Here is a 20,220-nt window from a genome sequence, read left to right on the forward strand (position 1 = left end):
ATAAGCCTCGCTTAACATTCTCTATTTTCAATGTAGCACCACATTCCTGCTTTGCTCTGTGCCTAGTATCCCTCAATCTGATTCAGTTTTTCTATTATATCTCCCACCTGTTGCCTCTTATTCTTTACTTATCTCCCTTTTAGTTAATATAGGAATTGAGGGGGGTTCAGATCATAGGTACAGGCAGTCCTTTTCATAGATATAATCATATTCTAGTTATAAAACTAAAACTCAGTTTGATTGGATTTTAATGTTCCTAAAATCTGTTGGCCACTGTAAATAACTATTGTCATCCATTATTTATCTAGCTAGCATAATTTTACTAGTTTAGATATCAGAGATTGATTTTGAGTTTCTTACTTTTGCTACTATTTACTGATTACAAATATCAATTCAGTAATTGCTGTTAGGATTATCAAAGTACACATTAAATATCATACTATGTGCTGCAAGAAGTATTTTAAAAATAAGATTTGCTTCTCTCCTTTTGAAAATTAGATAATTCAAAAATGGCAGAACTCTTTATGGAATGTGAAGAAGAAGAACTGGAACCATGGCAGAAGAAAGTAGAAGAAAAGCAGGATGAGGATGATGATGAGCTGATCTTTGTTGGAGAGATATCAAGTTCAAAACCAGCCATTTCAAGTAAGCATTTACTTTCAGTAAAGATTTATAAGATGTTTCTAATGGAAAAATCTGTGTGCTGTCTTATATGTCCTTGTTACTGTATAAGGTGAGAAGGAGCATAGAGGTCATTAAGAATTTGTGAGAATCAGAGGGAGAATGTGGTTGGGACTTTTACCTAATGGCATTGTAAGCCTTCTGAGATTGGAAATCATAATTTTTAGTGGAACCAACTAGCCTATTTACCTGTTTTTTATTAATTTTTCGTTTTCCTCCTAAAGCCCAAATGTACCCAGAAAAGGAAGTGTTTGGACTGCTTTGTTTAAAATACCAGAATACTAAATAAGTTTGTGTTAGTCTCTTAGGGGGTTCTCATATCACAGTGTCATCTTGATTCATGGCTACAAAATGAACAGACACTGCATGATTATACAATCTCTGATCTGTGTATCAAATGGGCTGTAGCTTCTGAGCACAGCCATCTTCCAGCAACTCCTGATTATATTCATGAAGGAGTAGGGCATGGTCTTCAGCCTATGTACTTGGATGATACAGGCAGTCAGCACACTTAATCCTCATGCCTTTCTAGCAGAACATGACCAGTATCATTGTGGATTATTGGATTTCATTTATAGTAATTAGACTTATCATTGTTATAATGTTAAAGTGAAGATATTGATGACATTTCTTTAAATGTCCAATAATAAATGTGAATATCAGGGAGAAAGAGGAAACAGATTCTTTCCCGTTATAGTTACTTTTTTAAGCCAGGAGAATTTACAAAAGAATATAGCCAGAATACCAGTATTTTCTTACTTACCATGGCAATGCATAATAGTATGGTTGAGAGACAAGTTTTTATTTTCTGAAAGCCTAGTTCTTTCTTCTCTTGATTCTAAACTTGACATAGTACTTCTATTCAGTTTCATCAGCGGTAGAATAATTTATTTAATTCTCAAAATTATTTCTTGTGGCAAATTTAAAGGTACTAAGTGGAGTGCCACTTCAAGTATAAAATGAACTAGGCATGGCCCTGTCCAGTGTCCTCAATGGTTAGAGCACTAGTCTGTACACCGAAGGGTAGCAGGTTCAATTCCTGGTCAAGGGCATGTACCTGGGTTGCAGGTTCACTCTCTGGCCCCAGTCGAGACACCTTACCTTACGTTCAGGAGGCAACCTATCAATGTGTCTCTCTCACAAATCATTCTTTTTTTATGACCAAGTAATATTTCATTGTATATATGTACCACAGCCTTTTTGTTTTGTCTTGTTAATCCTCACCCGATGATTTTTTTTCCCCATTGATTTTTAGATTGTGTGGGAGGGAGGGAGGAGAAAGGGGAGAGAAACATTGATGCATGAGAGACACATTGATTGTTGCCTCCCGCACCTGCTCCAATTAGGGCCAGGGATGGAACCTGCAAGCCAGGTACGTGCCTTTGACCAGGAATTGAACCCAAGACCCTTCGGTGCAAGGGCCGATGTCCTAACTACCAAGTCACACTGGTCAGAGCTGTACCACAGCCTTTTTATCCGTTCATCTATTGATGGGCACTTGGGTTGCTTTTATATCTTGGCTATGGTACTAAGTAATGTTGCAATGAACATAAGGGTGCATATATTCTTTCAATTTAATGCTTCAGGTTTCTTCAAACATATACCCAGAAGTAGAATCACTGGGTCATGAGCCAGTTCCATTTTTAATTTTTTGAGAAAACTTCACACTGTTTTCCATAGTGGCTTCACCAACAGAGCATGAGGGTTCCCTTTTCTACACATCCTTGCCTAAACTTGTTTTTTGATTTATGGATGACAGTCTTTCTGATAGGTGTGAGGTGGTTTTAATTTATATTTCTCTGGTGATTAGTGACCATGAGCTTCTTTTCATATGTCTTGGCCATCTGCATGTCCTCTTTTGAGAAGTATTTATTTGGTTCCTCTGCCCTTTTTTTAATTGGATTGTTTTCTGAGTGTTAAGTTGTATGAGTTCTTTTTTTAATCCTCACCCAAGGATATTTTTTCCATTGATTTCTAGAGAGAGTGAAAAGGAGGGAGGAGGGGAGAAGGAGTAGGCGGAGAGAGAGAGAGAGAGAGAGAGAGAGAGAGAGAGAGAGACTGAGAGACTGATGTGAGAGAAACACATCTATTGGTTGCCTCCCACATGCGCCCCTACAGGGCTGGGGAACCTACAACTGAGGTACATGCCCTTGACGGGGGATCGAGCCCGAGACACTTAGGTCTAAAGGCTGATGCTCTAGCCACTGAGCAAACCTGGTCAGGGTGAGTTGCATGAGTTCTTTATAAACTTTGGATAGTAACCCCTTATCTGATATAGCATTGGTGAATATTTTCTCCCATTCAGTAGGTTATCTTTTCATTTTATTGTTGATTTCATTTGTTATGCAAAGCCTTTTTAGTTTGATTTGGTTTGGGATTTTTTTTTTAATGTCTTATACCTTTTCCTGATTAGCAATTTTAGGCAAATCTCTACTGTTCCAAATTTTCATTTGATTCCTCAATAACCTACAACTTATAGGTTCACATGGATACAACAGTGAGCAATATTAAACTGATCCAGAGGATCATGTCAGCCACAAATTTACTTTTGGTATAGTAGTAGATTTGAGATACTCTGATAAATTTTGGGTTCAATTTACTGTGCAGTCTCTGACAGTGTTCCTTTTAGAATTCAGGAGTAATGGTACAGATAATCCAGTCAGTTTACCCATAATGAAACTTCTAGATTTTTAGGGGTGTGAATGTGGCATGGGGATTAGAGGAGGACTTGAGTCACAGGAACCTATGCGTATATACAACCTTGTTCTATTATTATCTATTAAAGTCAAATAAGTTTTAAAATAAATTTATTTTTCAATTACAGTTTACTTTCAATATTATTTTGTATTGGTTTTAGGTATACTATGGTAGTGGTTAGACAATCATACACTTTACAAATTGTTCCCCTGATATTTCCAGTACCCACATGGCACCATACATATTTACTGCAATGTTATTTACTAGATTTCCTATGCTGTACTTTATATCCCCATGACTCTTTTGTAACTACCAATCTGTACTTTTCAATCCTTTCACCTCTTTCACCCAGTCCCCCAAACCCCCTCCCCTCTGGCAATCACCAATCCGTTCTCTATGTATGTGAGTGCATTTTAATTTTGTTTGTTTAAAATAACTGTAATTTTTATAGATATTTTGAACAGAGGTAACTCCAGCTCATCTTCAAAGGCAATAAAGAATGAGGTACTCAGTCAAGGTAGAGTATTATTATATTAATTTTAAAGTGAAATATTTTGACCAAATTTGTTATAGAGAAAAATATTGAATGTGTTGTGTAATTTTAAAATACAGGTGTTCCTGATGCATTCAAGCCTACAAGTCCACACTACAAAGACCCAGTATCAAATCCAGTGGCTGCCTTACCTAGATTTCATCCTCAATCTAAACCTTCACAAAGCTCTATTATTCAGAACGTGTCTAAATCTGTAAGTGTTTCTGAAACTACACAGTTAGCACAGGGACACATTGGATATTATAATAACCTAGTTATTCTAACCCAGTTAGAATTATGGACTGTCATTGCTAGTCACCATTTTGGTAGAAGCATAATCACTATGAGAAAATATCCCCATCTTTATGATAGCTCAACCAATACTCAAAGTAATAACTTCAGGAACTAACTATCCAACCTATTAATAAATCAGGTAATTATATTTAAACTAGAGGCCCAGTGCACGACATTTGTGCACTGAGGGGGTGTCCCTCAGCCCAGCCTGCACACTCTTGCAGTCCGGGACCCCTCAGGGGATGTCCACCTAGCGGGCCTAAGCCAGGGAGTGGGCCTAAGCCAGCAGGTGGACATCTCCCGGGAGGTCCTTAGTGCTGCCATGGAGGCGGGAGAGGCTCCCACCACCACCGCTGCACTCCCCAGCCATGAGCCAGGCTTCTGGCTGAGCAGTGCTCCCCCTGTGGGAGCGCACTGACCATCAGGGGGCAGCTCCTGCGTTGAGCGTCTGCCCCCTGGTGGTCAGTGCACGTCATAGCGACCGGTCATTCCGCCGTTTGGTTGATTTGCATATTAGGGTTTTATTATATAGGATAGGTATAATATTGAAAACTATGCTATCTAAAAAGTATAATTAGTAATGAATATTGCATAATGGCAAAATCTTTAAGATGATCATTTAAACCAGGTATTCTTAATTGGAAGATTGTTCTAAGGTCATCGTTGCTGTTTATTTTGAAAACATACCTTCAGAATTTAGTTTTTAATAGAAATAATAGGTAATGGTAATATTTAGTATTTGTTAGTCTGTTAATATCGATCTCTGTTTTAAATGCTACATATAAATTAATCTAATTTAATTCTTATGACTTCTCTAAGAGGTAGGCACAATAGTTATCCCCATTTTATAATTGAGAAAACTGAGGCTCAGAAAAGCTAAATAATTCACTGAAGACCACATAGCTGGTAAAAGATGGGTTTGAGATTTCAATCCAGGTTAACCCACAGTTTATTTTAAAATATGCACATAAGCATATCTATCCATACATTTAGGTATATACTTTTAAAAATAGAAGCATTCTGCCCTAGCTGGTTTTGCTCAGTGGATAGAGCATTGGCCTGCAGAGTGAAGGTCCCGGGTTCGATTCCAGTCAAGGACACATGCCCGGGTTGTGGGCTTGATCCCCAGTAGGGAGCATGCAGAAGGCAGCCTGTCACTGATTCTCTCTCATCATTGATGTTTCTATCTCACTTTCCCCTCTCCCTTCTTCTCTGAAATCAATAAAAATATATTTTTAAAAAATAGAAGCATTCCCTTAGGGCAATGGTCAGCAAACTGCGGCTCACGAGCCACATGAGGCTCTTTGGCCCCTTGAGTGTGGCTCTTCCACAAAATACCATGAGCAGGTGCGCACATACAGTGTGATTGAAACTTCGTGGCCCATGAGCAGAAGTCGGTTTTCGGCTCTGAAAAGAAATTTCAATCGTTGTACTGTTGATATTTGGCTCTGTTGACTAATGAGTTTGCCGACCACTGCCTTAGGGCAACAGTATAGACCACAGACTATTGGGATTCCTTGAAACTCTTTCAGGGTTCAATGAAGTTAAAACTGTTGTAACAGTATTTGCTCTTTCACTTGTCAACATTTGCACTGGTGATACAAAAGTAATGGAGGGTAAAACTGCTAGTACCTTAATATGAATCAAGGCAATGGAACCAAACTATACTACTATTTTTGTGTTCATGACTGTTGTGCACCCACAGTAGAAATATTTCTTTTAAGAATGTTTCATTTAAGAATATCCTTGAAGAAGTAATAAATTTTTACTAATTTTATTAATGCTCAACCTTAAAATATACTTCTTTTTAAATATTCTGTGTGATGAAATGGGTAGGGTGCATAAAGTATTTCTGTATGTGCAGTATAAGCACTCGAGAAAAAGCACTTGTGTGATTCAACTGCAAGCTGAACTTGCTGTCCTTTTTTAAAATACATTTTTATTGATTTCAGAGAGGAAGGGAGAGGTAGAAACGTCAGTGATGAGAGAGAATCTGGTAGGCTGCCTCCTGGGGACTGAGCCTGCAACCCAGACATGTGCCCTGACTGGGAATCGAACCGTGACCTTCTGATCCATAGGTCGATGCTCAACCACTGAACCATGCCAGCTGGGCCCGCTGTCATTTTTTTTTTTTTAATGGAATGCCATTTTTACTTTAAGGAAAGACTTACAAAGCTCATATATTAATTACTCATTGTTGCATAAAAATACCATAAACTTAGAAGCTTAAAGCAATATATACTTATTATCTCATGATTTCTGTAAGTCAGGAGTAATGGCATGGCTTAACTGGATCCTCTGCTTCAAGGTCTCATGATGCTGCAATCAAAGTTGTTTGCCAGAGCTGGGTTGTACTGGGAACCTTGCTTAACCATACTTAAGCTTACCTATTTATAAAATGAGAGATAATATTAGGTCTTTATTAGTACTGTTATGACAACTACTTGATAGAATACATGTACTGTGAAAGAGGCAAGTACATTTTAAATAGACAATAATTGGTGGCTCTTATTTCAGTTGGAAAGTTGAATAACCTGAACCTTAGAAGTGACTTGCCCAAGGTTTCATAGTTAAATAAATGGACAGGTCTTCTGAATCCCCAGTAATTCCCAATTGGAGAATTATTTTAACATGTTATTTGTTGAATAATGTCTCAGCTCTTTGAAATGGTGGTACTTAATTGACCAGAGTTATCACCTAGGAAAGGGTTTAAAGTATTAACTGTATTTTGAGGAACTTCTGTTGAAGAACTATTTTGGACCATCGCTAGTGAATATTTTCCATTTCTAAGGGCAGATATTTTGAAAAAAATCTATCTCGCAGTAATATTGTTCTTGGTTGCAATTAAGTCTAAAGTCATGTTGATTTTATATAACACACAGTAAGACTCAAATGCAGAAATCTGCCTGCTATGCCTCAAATTATAGGAATGGAATGGTTCAATATCTGTCTCCATTACTTAAGAAACCTATGTCGACAGAAAACTTAAGAGCAAAGTAAGATTCTTAAAACCTGATTGTGTCTCACCTTTAAGCACAAAACACTCAAGATTCTTATATTCCCATTTTACAGGTAATATATATAGGAGGTATAAAAGAAACAGAAGAGAATGCAAGTGTATTTTGCTATTGTTTCTGCAAATGGTTAGTGTGGTATATAGAATAATAATCAATTAGGATTATATTTTATACACATATCTGTTCTTTTTTCACTGAAATTTATATTGGAAACATTTTTCTTTGTCATGGATATTTCTCAAAAATATGTTGCATGATATGTCATTTAATTTATTTTACCATTCCTCCATTGTTGGAGATACAGGTTTTGATTTTTTGCTGTAACAAATAATTTTCCATTAAATATTTTCATTTCCTTAGCATAAATTTGTGGAAGCAGAATATTTGAAATAAGTAGATCAAAGGATATGAACTTTTTAAAGCCCTTAATAGATACTGCCAAAATTTTCTTGCAGAAAAGTTTACCAAAATATAACCTCTACTTTGCCAATAATGTGATTGTTTTAACTAAACTTTTTATTTCAAACTAATTTTCGATTTCCAGAAAAATTATTTTAATAATCCAGAGAGTTCACACATATTCCTTACCCGGTAGATGTTAATTTGACAGAGTAATAATTACCTTTGTGTTTTATAACTTATTAGTCATTGAATCATTAAGGCTATTTTTATGGTAGTGGCATACAGTTAAAATTACCTTTATAAATGTTTATGAAATAAAATAATTGTAACTTTCACAGTCATTTATAAGGAGTTCATCACAAGTTGAAATGGATGATTCTTCTGATTTACTGTTTGACCTGACCCAGGACACAATACCACCATCCCAAGGCGGATCGAAAGTTTATACAGAAGGTTTGGTTTATAACTTTTTAGAAATATAATAAAGAGAGAACTGATTAATATACATATAGAATGAATGTCTATTTTGAAACTCATACCTTTGGGTTAAGTTTTTTATACATTGTAAGATGGAAGTTAATAGTTTCTGATGCTTTTCTTGGGTGGTTTTATATAAAATTGTATTTAATAATAGAATATTTCATTTATTTTTTTATAAATTGACTAACATGTATTCTTTCAGCTCATTCTCACTTGGAACCACCATAGGCTATGAGTCAGGGAAGTCCCTTGGTGTCCTAATACTATGGTTATTTTTTTAAGTATTAATTATTTGGTAGGTCATTAATATGAGAAAAATTGTGTGGTTATAGTTGATTTTTTCATAGACTAGTTAGTGTCTTTCTATCCAAATAAATTATGTAGAAGTGATAGTTAAATATGATTATAGAGTAGTCTTATAAAATGGCAGTACTAAAGAAACTGATTTGCACATAATAAGTACTCATTAAATACCCATTGAAGGAATAATTAAAATTTCTAATTAAAAAAGAATTACCATTCTTTGATTGTATACCATAATAAAGTTCTTTGTTATTGTAATGCCTTAAAGGGATTTTGTTGAATTGAAAATTCCTTATAATCAAAGCAATTACTATTTCTATATTGGCAAATTTGATATATTTTACTAAATGGAGAGAGGTACACAGAAAATTTTTGCATGTTTAAATTGTTTGCTTAACAAATTAGTATGCATTTACCAAATCAAAACAGTAAGAAATTTATAGTAATACAGGCAGTCCTCGGGTTACATCGGACTCGAGGTACGTCATTTCGTGGTTACGTTGCCATCTCCCATTTATTAAAAAAAAAAAGTTCCATCATTTTGACATATGTATATATGTGCTCTATGTTTATTATTTATTTACCACAAGTAAAGGCCAGGAATTGTTATCTTTCTTTTAAAATTTTTTTATTGTTTCACTTCATTACTGTTGTGTATGTGCTCCTTGTGAGTGATGTAGGTGCTTATGTAGGTGGGTTCCAACTTACCACGAAAATCGTGTTACGTCGCGCCATAAGATCTCCAATGTAACCCGAGGACCTACTGTATGTGTACCAAAAAATATTTTCCCATTCTAAAAAATACTTGGCTTGATAGTCACCTATCTAGGTGTCACTTATATAGTTAGTAAAATAGCCAAGTTCCAAAATAAATGAGGAGAAAAAGTACTTGTCTGAAATCTGATTTTATAAAGTACACTAGAGGCCTGGTGCCTGGGGTCCCTCTGGGTGGCCTGCAGTCCAACACTGCCTGAAGCTCCTATCTGATGCTCCCACTCATCCTGGCCCCACTGTGCCTGCCGCGGGCTTGCACCCAATCAGTCCTGATTGGAAGAGGCTCGCGCTGCCACAGCAGCGCTTGCTAGCCATGAGCCCTACATCTGGCACCCTCCCAAGGGGAGTGGCCTGCCAGAGCGGGCTGAAACCAGCTCTCTGACATCCCCCGAGGGGTCCTGGATTGCGAGAGGGCACAGGCCAGGCTGAGGGACCCCACCGGTGCACGATCAGGGCCGGGGAGGGACCACGGGAGGGCTCCAGGGTGTGTCCGGCCCATCTCTCTCAGTCCTGATCTGCCAGACTCCAGCAGCAAGCTAACTTACTGGTCAGAGCATCTGCCCCCTGGTGGTTAGTGAACGTCATAGCGACTGATCAACCAGTTGACTGTCTGCCCCCTGGTGGTCAGTGCACATCATAGCAAGCGGTTAAGCAGCCTTAGCACATCATTAGCATATTACACTTTGATTGGTTGTTCAGTTCTGCTGTTTGGTCTATTTGCGTATTACCCTTTTATTATATAGGATGGTCTTTTTTCATAGAAAAAGCTTGAATTCTTTAAGCTTCTAGGGGGTAAAGACAGTGACTCCTACTCTCTCTATAATTGTAGTGCTATGAGGATTGGAATATTGCCCTAATTGTAAATAGAGTTCTAGTTAATTAGGAAGATATAAGTTTCAGCAAGATTTTTGTGGTCTTTATAATGAACATCTTTACACCTAATTTTCTCATATTACTAAAATAGATGCTTTTGTTTTTCTCACATAATGCATTCATTCTTCAGACCTGAAATCGGTTGTTTGGAGATATAATTTTAATTCTTGCTCTACTTACCTCAGAGCTTTTATTGAGGCTCAAATGAGAGAAGTGAGAAATACATTAAGGTCTTAAAGGACTTGACAATAAACAGTTGTTAACATGATAATTATGAATGCTTATATATGCTATCTATTCAGAAAAAAGATTACTGGACTTCTGTCTAGGATGGTTGTAGAAGGTTCTTGGAGAAGTTTGGATTTGAATTTGATTTTGCAGAATGAGGATAGTAAACAAGGCAGAGGCAACAGATATAAATACTAGTAAGTTAAAGAGTCAGAATTTAAAACTATTGAGCTCAGAATAATTTTATTTAACTTGGAGATTTACTCATACTTCAAAAAATTATATATAAAAGTATATTTTTGCTATACAGGCTGCTAGATAAACAGTTGCCTGGTCCAAAACAACAGCACTCATCAGTTGTTCATATAACCTAAGCATCTGAGAAGAATGTTAGTGTGATTACAAAAAAATCAGTCCCAAGTGTTTGCAGTATTGCTGTCAGTAATCATGTGCTTGAAAATGGAAAAAGTCATTTCTATGTTATCTCAAAGAATGAAACACAGATTTGACAGAGGAACCCATTAATGTAATACTCTTATTTTCCTGGCTTATATCTATGCTACTACTTCTCCTTTAGTGTACAGTTGGGAACATTAAAATATAATGTAAAGTTTTAGAATTTTTATTACAAAGTACAGTTGTGCTATTTTTAAAAGAACTTTTGCTGGATCTGGTTATAGTCTAAATAGCCCCACCTCTCTTGCAAATGCCCTGAATTACATAATCTTTTAGCCTTTAAGGTGATGGTTTTCAAACTTAAAACTTTTTAGCAATGAAATCTCTATTTAACAAAATTTTATTTAACAGTCTAATTTTTTTAAAAAGTTTAAAGGGGGTTTCTTTATCTGACATGCCCACTATATTCCCTAAGACAGAACCATTAGACTAAAGGGAATAAACAGATTATTTAAACTACCTGTCAACTTGTTAAGTGTTAAAAGAACCAACTTGAGGTTTCCATTAGACATCTTAAGTTTTAAGTTTCTTAAAGGGTTTCTCTAATTTTTAGAATAGAAATTGTTTTTACTTACAAGCTCAAATATGTTGACACATCTAAAAATAAATTCATATTTGGAACTGAGCTTAGAGTATTCTCTGTGGTTTAATTTTTTCTGGGGATTGTTTTGGTCTGACTTTTTTTTCATACTACCTGTTTATATATTTCTTTATTCGAAAGCATCTTTAGCATTTTTTGTATTAAAGTTTATTTCATGAGTTTAAATATGTGTACTCCATAATAGCTGCTTGTGCAATTTCTTTAAAAAAAAACTTATTGCCCTGGTCTGTTTGGCTCAGTGGATAGAGCTTCATCCTGTAGACCAGGGTTCGATTCCATTTGGGGCATGTACCTTGGTTGCAGGCACCTCCCCAGCCAGGGCCCTGGTTGGGGTGTGTGCAGGAGGTAATCAATCAATGTGAGAGAAACACATTGATGTTCTCTTCCACTCTCTAATCAATGGGAAAATATCAAAATATCCTCGGTTGAGTATTAACACACACACACACACACACACACACACACACACACTAGAAGCCCAGTGCATGAAAATTCATGCACTGGAGGGGGAGTCCCTCAGCCCAGCCTGCCTTCTCTCGGTCCAGGAGCCCTCAGGGGTGGGAGGTGACCCGGCAATCAGGGGAAGGCGACGCCCCCATCACACCTCTTCTGCTGCCACTGCCAGCAGTGCAAGCCTCAGCCGGCCCTGGTTACCTGAGCCTCGGGCGGCCCTGGGCGGCTGGGCAGCCACCATCCAAGGCTTGTCTGTGCCTTGGGCTGGCCTTGGGTGGCTGGGCAGCTGACATCCAAGGCTTGCATGCACCTCGGCCATCGGCTGGGCAGCTGCCATCTGAGGCTTGCCTGTGCCTTGGGCCGGCCCTGGGAGGCTGAGGGGCTGGGAGGACTGGGGGACTCTGGAGGCAGGCGCCCCGGCAGGGCTGAGGGGACTGGGCGCTGCCATCTTGTGGCTGAGGGCGCCACCATCTTTGAGGACCTGGCAGTCAATTAGCATATTCCCTCCTTATTGGCTGTGGGTGCTGCCATCTTTGAGGGCATGGCAGTCAGTTAGCATATTCCCTCTTTATTGGCTGTGGGTGCACCATCTTTGCGACAGCATGAGGGTCAATTAGCATATTCCCTCTTTATTAGATAGGATGTTTTCATTGATTTCAGAAAGGAATGGAGAGGGAGAGATAGAAACATCAATGATGAGAGAAAATCATTGATTGGCTGCCTCCTGCACACCCCATACTGGGGATCAAGCCCACAACCTGGGCATGTGCCCTGACTGGGAATCAAGCCATGACCTCCTGGTTCATAGGTCGATGCTCAACCACTGAGCCACACCGGCTGGCTGTGCAATTTTTTCTACCTATTTATCATATAAATTTTTATCATTCTTTATTGTCATTTGTATGATATGGTAATTTAATTGTATTACCTTTAATTTAGCTCTGAAGTGCTTTTACTTAGTTTTAAAGGTAAGACCATTTTATTAGCATTTTAAGCAATGTTCTGTTCTATACTAAAGCATTTACAAATATCATTTTCACTATTTAAATTGTAGCTGTGGGTGAAACTCTACCTATAAGAAAACGTCCTAGTATTATAGCAAACAGAGTTCATCCAAAAAAGCCAAAGACCAGTGACGATGTTTCTGAAATAGGTTCGTGTGCTACATTATCTTTAGACAGCTCTCCTTCAGTGACATCCTCCTCAGTTATGACATCAAAAGGTAAATATGAATGTGGTATATAAAAATGAAATTATATATAAATTTTAGAAATTGTGATAAAATTTAAAACTATTATTACTGGCTGTTTAAGGTGTGAAAAAGAAAAAATTGAGTAATAAAAATCCTTAATTTATTTTAGGTACCTCATCAACTGAACATAAAACTGGAAAGCCTTTTCAAAGATCTTGTCCAAAGTGCAATGTTCAGTTCAATAATTTGGATGCTTTGAAGTATCACATGAAGGTAAAAACTTTTTCAAAATTTTATTTTTAGAAATATCCAAAAAATCTCTAAAAACATTAAGAATTGATATTAGTGGTAAATGCTTATTTCTCCAGACATTTAGGTAAGAAATCTCCTCATTGGTATTTTCATATAACTTCAGTAAAAATTGATACTCATAATGATTATCTTCCTAGAAGATTTAAAAATCCTTATCAAGCATCAAAGTTTGAAAATTAAGTTTATATACACTGTAGCATATGTACATTATATTTTAATTTTTAATGAAGATAATGTATTAATCAGAATATTTTATTAGGTGCTTAATCTTACATGTAATTTTAAAATTCCCCTTTTTACCTTATTTTTTGTCCATGGTGACATATCTATGTCACATTACTTAATGAAAAACCTTAGTCTTGAATTTTAATTTTTAACACTCAGACATAAACTCATAGTGGCTTATATTTTTTCCTCTTTCAGCGTTGTTGTCCAGGCATGATAAATAAGTTTTTGGAGATGATTAAAGTAGAAATTTCAAGTACTGAAAAGAAAACTAAGACTGGTGCAGACAAAGAAAAATTGATCATGTTAGTTAGTGACTTTTACTACGGAAAACATGAAGGAGATATTGACAATGAAGAAAAGACTTACACAACCTTTAAATGCTTCAGTTGCTCAAAAGTTCTTAAAAATAATATTAGGTATGTAAATATCTATGTTTCTGTTTGAAAATTGGGATGCTACAGATGTAACTACTGTATCTTTATTTTTTCTGTGCCCTCTTAGGTAAGCAATTTTCACTCTTTCTACGAAGAGCAAATACAGATTATCATGTTGAAAAGCTTTTGTCCTTTCTTGTATTTTAGGAGTTTGACATTTGGGCCCGTTTAGTTGTATTTCTTTCAGATAACTTAAGGACAAAATTTCTTTTAACCTAGGGCAAAATTACTTCTTTTTTTGTATTTATCCTTGATCTAAGAATTTTCGTGAGGCATTATTATTTTTTAACTGTTTTTGAATCTTAATTTTCCTATCACAGAAAGAACCATTTCATCCAGTTTGAACTCCTTTGTAGTAGTTTTATTTAGTGCTCTAATTTTTCAATTCATATTTATAATTTTTAGCACATTTACCTTGCAGAGAAAGTGATCTTTTTTTGGTAATCTTCTGTAAAGTACTACCAGTTCTTTGAAACATGTCTGTTTTGATTTTATGGTTTAGCACATTTTAAAAGCAGAAATTTAATTATCAGTGGAATTTTGAAGGTTTATACATATATGCTTTAAATTTTAGGAACTTGTATTTTGTAGTCTGAGTTATATGTCATATTACATATCTATCATCCTAAGTGAGATAGTAACAAGAACAAAGTAACAAGATATTGACTGGTATTTTTCATTGTTTATACTGTATAGCATGACATTCTTTTCCTAACATTTTATTATAAAAAATTTTAAATATTCAGCAAAGTTGAAAATTTTTACAGAGAACATCTATATATATATATTTGCCCACCTCATTTCTACTATAACATTTTACTATACCTGTATTACTACATATTTATATATTCATCCATAGACCTGATTTTTTTATACTTTTCACAGTAAATTGCAGACATCATTGCACTTCCCTTCTGTGAGATGCATATATGTATATGTGTACATGTACTTATATTGTGACACACATATATAAACTTAAAAATATTTACCCTTGATAACCATCATTTGTAACTAACATTCTTAGGTATCCTATAGGTCATTTCTAAGCCCAGAATTATATTTTATAGTGAATTTTGGGTTTAAGAAGAAGTACATAGAAAAACACTGAAATATACTGTAATATAAATGTAATCTATGAATACTACATTTAGGGGTAGTGCTTTATAATTTTCAAAGCTCTTTCAAATATTTTTTCATATGAGTTTTCATACTTCTGTACCTTCTTTTTATCAAGCCCTAACATCCATCAATTGCTAATGGTCTCAATAGCTTAACAGAAGAGAAATTGTACTTCGAGATAAAACACTGAAACACTGTGACCTCCTTACATAATTTTTACCATTTTTACAGTAAAAATCCATCAGAAAATAACATTATTAATTTTGGTAAAATTCATAGAAAGTGGCTCACTGGGTAAGTTCCTTATACTTAAATGTTATGCATATTACATTAGAAGTTCTTTTATTTTTAGTAAAGGCTTTTTTTGCTCTTACTTTGAGGTTAGCCATTTAATATTAAACATGAAACTTTCTCTTTTGTTTTCATTTCAAAAGACTGGTTACAGATTTCTGGATTATCAAACTGTCTATAAATTTTAAGGTAACCATATTTTATAACATCTAGGAATTTTGTAACATTTAGGCAAGACTAGGATTTTTAAAATAGATTTGAATAGAGATTATGTTAAAACGAAAGGGGAAAAAGACATTTCAAAGTGTACTATAAGCAGCTCTAAAGTGAAGTAGTGTTTTGAAAGTGTGAAAAGATAAATAGTAAAACTCCCATGATGATTGCTATCTAAAAGAAATACTAATAATTTGTCCTTTAAGCCACTTTGAAGCCTATTTTATATATTTAAGGCCTTCAAAAGATTTCTCTCATGAATCTATAACTGCTTTTGGTGGTAAGGTTTCCTTCCTTTAAGTATTTTATTTTAAAACCAGAGGCCTGTTGCATGAAGATTCGTGCAATAGGCCTTCCTTCCCCTGGCTGCTGGCACTGGTTTTTCTCTGGCACCCAGGACCCAGGCCTTTGCTCTCGCTGCAGCAGAGAAGCCAAGTCTTGAGTCTAGGCTTCTCTGCTCTGGCCACAGCAAGGCTTGGCTTCTCCGCTCCAGCCACAGCGGAGAAGCCAAGCCTCTTCAGTCTTCAGTCTTCGCTCAGGCCAGAGACTTCAGTCTTTGCTCCATGCCTGCATATGCAAATTAACCCACCATCTTTGTTGGGATAATTTGCATACTCACTCATGATTGGCTGGTGGGTGTCGCGGAGGTATGGCAATTTGCCTCTTTCTCTTTTATTAGTGTAGATGTATATAGTATTTCATATATGGAAAAGAAGCCTGCTGTTTTTCTTTATAAAAATTTTTATCTGAAATAATAATGAAGTGTTCTAGAAAATTCATGGTATTTCATATTAACTATTAATGGGTTGTTTTAAAACAAAGAGATTACAGTCAAACCTTGTTTCTCAAATGTCTCCCATCTTGAACAATTTGGTTCTTTTTTTTTTTCTTTATTGATTAAGGTATTACATATGTGTCCTTATCCCCTCATTGCCCCCCATCCCCCCACTCATGCCCTCACCCCCCTGGTGTCTGTGTCCATTGGTTAGGCTTATATGCATGCATACAAGCCCTTTTCTTGACCAAGTTGTTAACAGGAAAAAAATGTCTCCATGGACCAAAACTTCAGTTTTTGAACTGACAACCTTTTCATGCTGATACCTCAGCATGACAAAAAGCATCTAGCAGGCAACTAGCAAAGGAGTTGCTGGCAATTAGCACAATTTTAAAACATAAAGAGGCAATCAAGAGTGCTAATGTTGCTAAGGGTGTGAAAGTGCTCACAAAACAGCAATCACAGGTAATTGAATAGGTAGAAAAACTTGTTGATTGGATAAGGGAAAAGCAGCTGGTGATAGCATTTCAGAGGCAGTGATATATGAAAAATTCCTTTAAGGCTAGTAGGGGATAGTTCTGTAAATTTAAGAAAAGAAGTGTTTATTTATAAACTAGAGGCCCAGTGCATGAAATTCATACACTTGGGGGGCGGCCCTCAGCCCAGCCTGCGCCCTCTCCCAGTCCGGGAGCCCTCGAGGGATGTCTGACTGATGGCTTAGGCCCGCTCCCCATGAGCCTGGCTTCTGGCTGAGCAGCGCTCCCCCTGTGGGAGCACACTGACCACCAGGAGGCAGCTCCTGTGTTGAGCGTCTGCCCCCTGTTGGTCAGTGCATGTCATAGCGACCGGTTGTTCAGCTCTTCAGTCGATTTGCATATTAGCCTTTTATCATATTAGATTAAACAGTACATTAGACATGTACTGTATATAAGAAAGGTTTGAAAAAGGGAATCATTTGGGGGTCTGGAATGGATTAATTAAATTTACATTTTTTCTAATGGGAAAAAATTATTCAGTTTTCAAACTGCTTCTCCAACAGCCTTCTGGAACAAATTAAGTTCAAGAAATGAGATTCCACTGTGTTTTACAAATAGATTTACTGAGCCATTTAATGAAAGTGATTACTTGAAGTGAATACTTTTCTAGAGGATTTTAAGGCTTAGGTTCAGATGCTTACTTGTGAAAGTTTTTTTTTTGTTATAAATCTGAATATTTGCACCTGTTGACAATTATTTATAGGTTTATGAACCACATGAAACACCATTTGGAACTTGAGAAGCAGAACAGTGAGAGCTGGGAAAGCCACACCACCTGCCAGCACTGTTATCGTCAGTATCCTACACCATTCCAGCTGCAGTGTCACATTGAGAGTACACACACACCTCATGAGTTTTCTAGTAAGTCACAGTTTCACTGTAGTGCTGAACATCAATGATTTTGATCATCTAAACTATGAGGAATCCTTAAGAACTCTGATAGAAAATAAGAAATAGACTTTGTAGTTTGAGGGCAAAGTTGAAAAGCAAATTTTAACTTGCAGAAACTTTTCAATAAAATTACTTAAGTTGAGATCCCTCTTACAAATAGGGCATATCTCCTGTATTGTGTATAAGGGGTAAGCTAAAAACCAGAGTCCCTGGTTTGCAAATATGAAATCAATGATCTGATTTATACTCTAATAAAAAAAATAACTGCAATGAAAGTTAAAATCACAGAGTGTGGAGTTAGACAACTTGGACCCAAATTCCAGCTCTGCCTCTTAATACAACTGCGAGATCTCAAGCAAGTTACCTAAACTTTCTGTACTTCAGGTTCCTCATCTGAAAAATGGGAATAAAAATAACAATACCTCTCTCAACTATGGAATGGGAATTATTAAGTAAGCTAATATAAGTAAAGTCCTTACTACAGCATTAACAGAGTTAACTATAGAATTATTGGAACCACCATCACTGTTACTATTATTACTTGTTGCTGTTGTTATAGATGTACAAAATGGACCTTTTATTTATATACATCCTTAAAATGATGTAATTTTTTTTCCAATTTCAGCGATTTGTAAAATCTGTGAATTATCATTTGAAACAGAACATACTCTTTTACAACATATGAAGGACACTCATAAACCCGGTGAAATGCCATATATTTGCCAGGTACACACACATTTTATTGTGTACTTAGATGTTAGTTTAATTATCATGTGCCATGAAATAGTATTTTATTATTTTTAACCATTTAAATAAAACAAGTGACTAAACTTGAAGACCCTCTTCAATCATAGAAACTCCTTTGGTTTAACTTGTGTATGTGTGTGTGGTGGGTTGGATTTGGCCTGTGAGTCATAGTTTGCTGACCCCTGTGCTAGAAAAACAAAATACCCTGCTAGAAAAAGACAAACATATGGACTTTCTTACTAAGTAGGGAAAATAAAGACATGCCAGAGAAATAGTAAATGCTATTAGTTATGGGAAACTCAACTAAATACTTTGTGGCTGCTATTTTTCCATAATTTGAAGTGGTTCCCAATAAGATAGCAAGATAAAGATAAATTGCCTCTATCATATCCTGGATATTATTTAAAATCCAAAGAAGAGAATACTCTCATTTTATATAGCAGGATAGGACAAGAGGTATCAGAGTTTGAATGATACTTTTCTGTTTCAATGATCATAATTATTATTTGAAGTAATAGGATTCTTGATTGTATAGGCAGCAGAGATGAATTAGAACATAATGTTCCTCTGTAAAAATGATTTATTATTGCTACTTTAATGTAATTGCATATCAGTTATACATGTTCAAGTTAAACTAAACCTTCTTTATATGTCTAGGTTTGCCAGTTTAGATCATCAACATTTTCTGATGTAGAAACTCATTTTAGAGCATCCCATGAAAACACAAAGAACTTGCTGTGTCCATTTTGCCTCAAAGTTAGTAGAATGGCAACCCCCTACATGAATCATTACATGAAACATCAGGTAAGATTTAGCAGTTCTTATTTATTTTGTCTTAGTGGAAAGCTATATATATCTATATTATACACACACACACACACACACACACACATACACACACACACACTAGAGGCCCGGTGCATGAAAATTCATGCACTGGAGGGGGGTTCCCTCAGCCTGGCCTGACGCCCTCTCAGTCCAGGAGCCCTCAGGGGCGGGAGGCAACCTGGTGATCAGGGAAAGGCAACGCCCCCATCATACCTCTGCTGCTGCCACTGCCAGCAGCGCAAGCCTTGGCCAGCCCTGGTTACCTGAGCCTCGGGCGGCCCTGGGCAGCTGGGCAGCCGCCATTAGCAGCTTGCCTGAGCCTCAGGTGGCCCTGGGCGGCTGGGCAGCTGCCATCAGTAGCTTGTCTGTGCCTCGGGCTGACCCTGGGCGGCTGGGCAGCTGCCATCAGTAGCTTGCTTGCGCCTTGGGCCAGCCCTGGGGGGCTGAGGGGACTGGGGGACTCTGGAGGCAGGCGCGCGGAGCGGCTGGGCCCGCCCCATGCCATGCACCTGCCGCTCCACCAGGGCTGAGAGGACTGGGCGCTGCCATCTTGTGGCTATGGGCGCCACCATCTTTGAGGCTGTGGCAGTCAATCAACATATTTCCTCCTTATTGGCTGTGGGTGCCACCATCTTTGTGAGGGCATGACAGTCAATTAGCATATTCCCTCTATATTAGATAGGATGTAAAACTTAGATCAGTGGTTAGATTTGTTCTAGAAGGAAAGCAAAGTTGTTCCAAATGACACAATTTACAATTTATGCTGAATTACTTATGAAACTTCCACTTCTTTTACTTGTCTCCTTCCTCATGATGTTGCTCATGAACAGTGAAAATTCTGAAGCGTAGGTAGTAATAGGAAA

The 20,220-nt window shown here is 36.9% G+C and overlaps 1 protein-coding gene across 1 annotated transcript in view; it reads left to right on the plus strand.

Annotated features, from left to right (window-relative positions):
• ZNF280C (zinc finger protein 280C) overlaps positions 1-20,220 on the plus strand; it is a 51,182-nt gene that overhangs the window by 13,268 nt on the left and 17,694 nt on the right. Inside the window, exons 4-13 of the mRNA XM_008153916.3 lie at positions 499-645; positions 3,830-3,895; positions 3,991-4,124; positions 7,962-8,076; positions 12,846-13,013; positions 13,153-13,256; positions 13,719-13,939; positions 17,595-17,752; positions 18,408-18,508; positions 19,187-19,333. Of these exons, the coding sequence (XP_008152138.2) occupies positions 499-645; positions 3,830-3,895; positions 3,991-4,124; positions 7,962-8,076; positions 12,846-13,013; positions 13,153-13,256; positions 13,719-13,939; positions 17,595-17,752; positions 18,408-18,508; positions 19,187-19,333 (1,361 nt within the window). The remainder of the gene's footprint in view (positions 1-498; positions 646-3,829; positions 3,896-3,990; positions 4,125-7,961; positions 8,077-12,845; positions 13,014-13,152; positions 13,257-13,718; positions 13,940-17,594; positions 17,753-18,407; positions 18,509-19,186; positions 19,334-20,220) is intronic.

This window comes from Eptesicus fuscus, chromosome 1 (assembly GCF_027574615.1).
Source record: "Eptesicus fuscus isolate TK198812 chromosome 1, DD_ASM_mEF_20220401, whole genome shotgun sequence".
In the NCBI taxonomy this organism is placed as follows: Eukaryota; Metazoa; Chordata; class Mammalia; order Chiroptera; family Vespertilionidae; genus Eptesicus; species Eptesicus fuscus.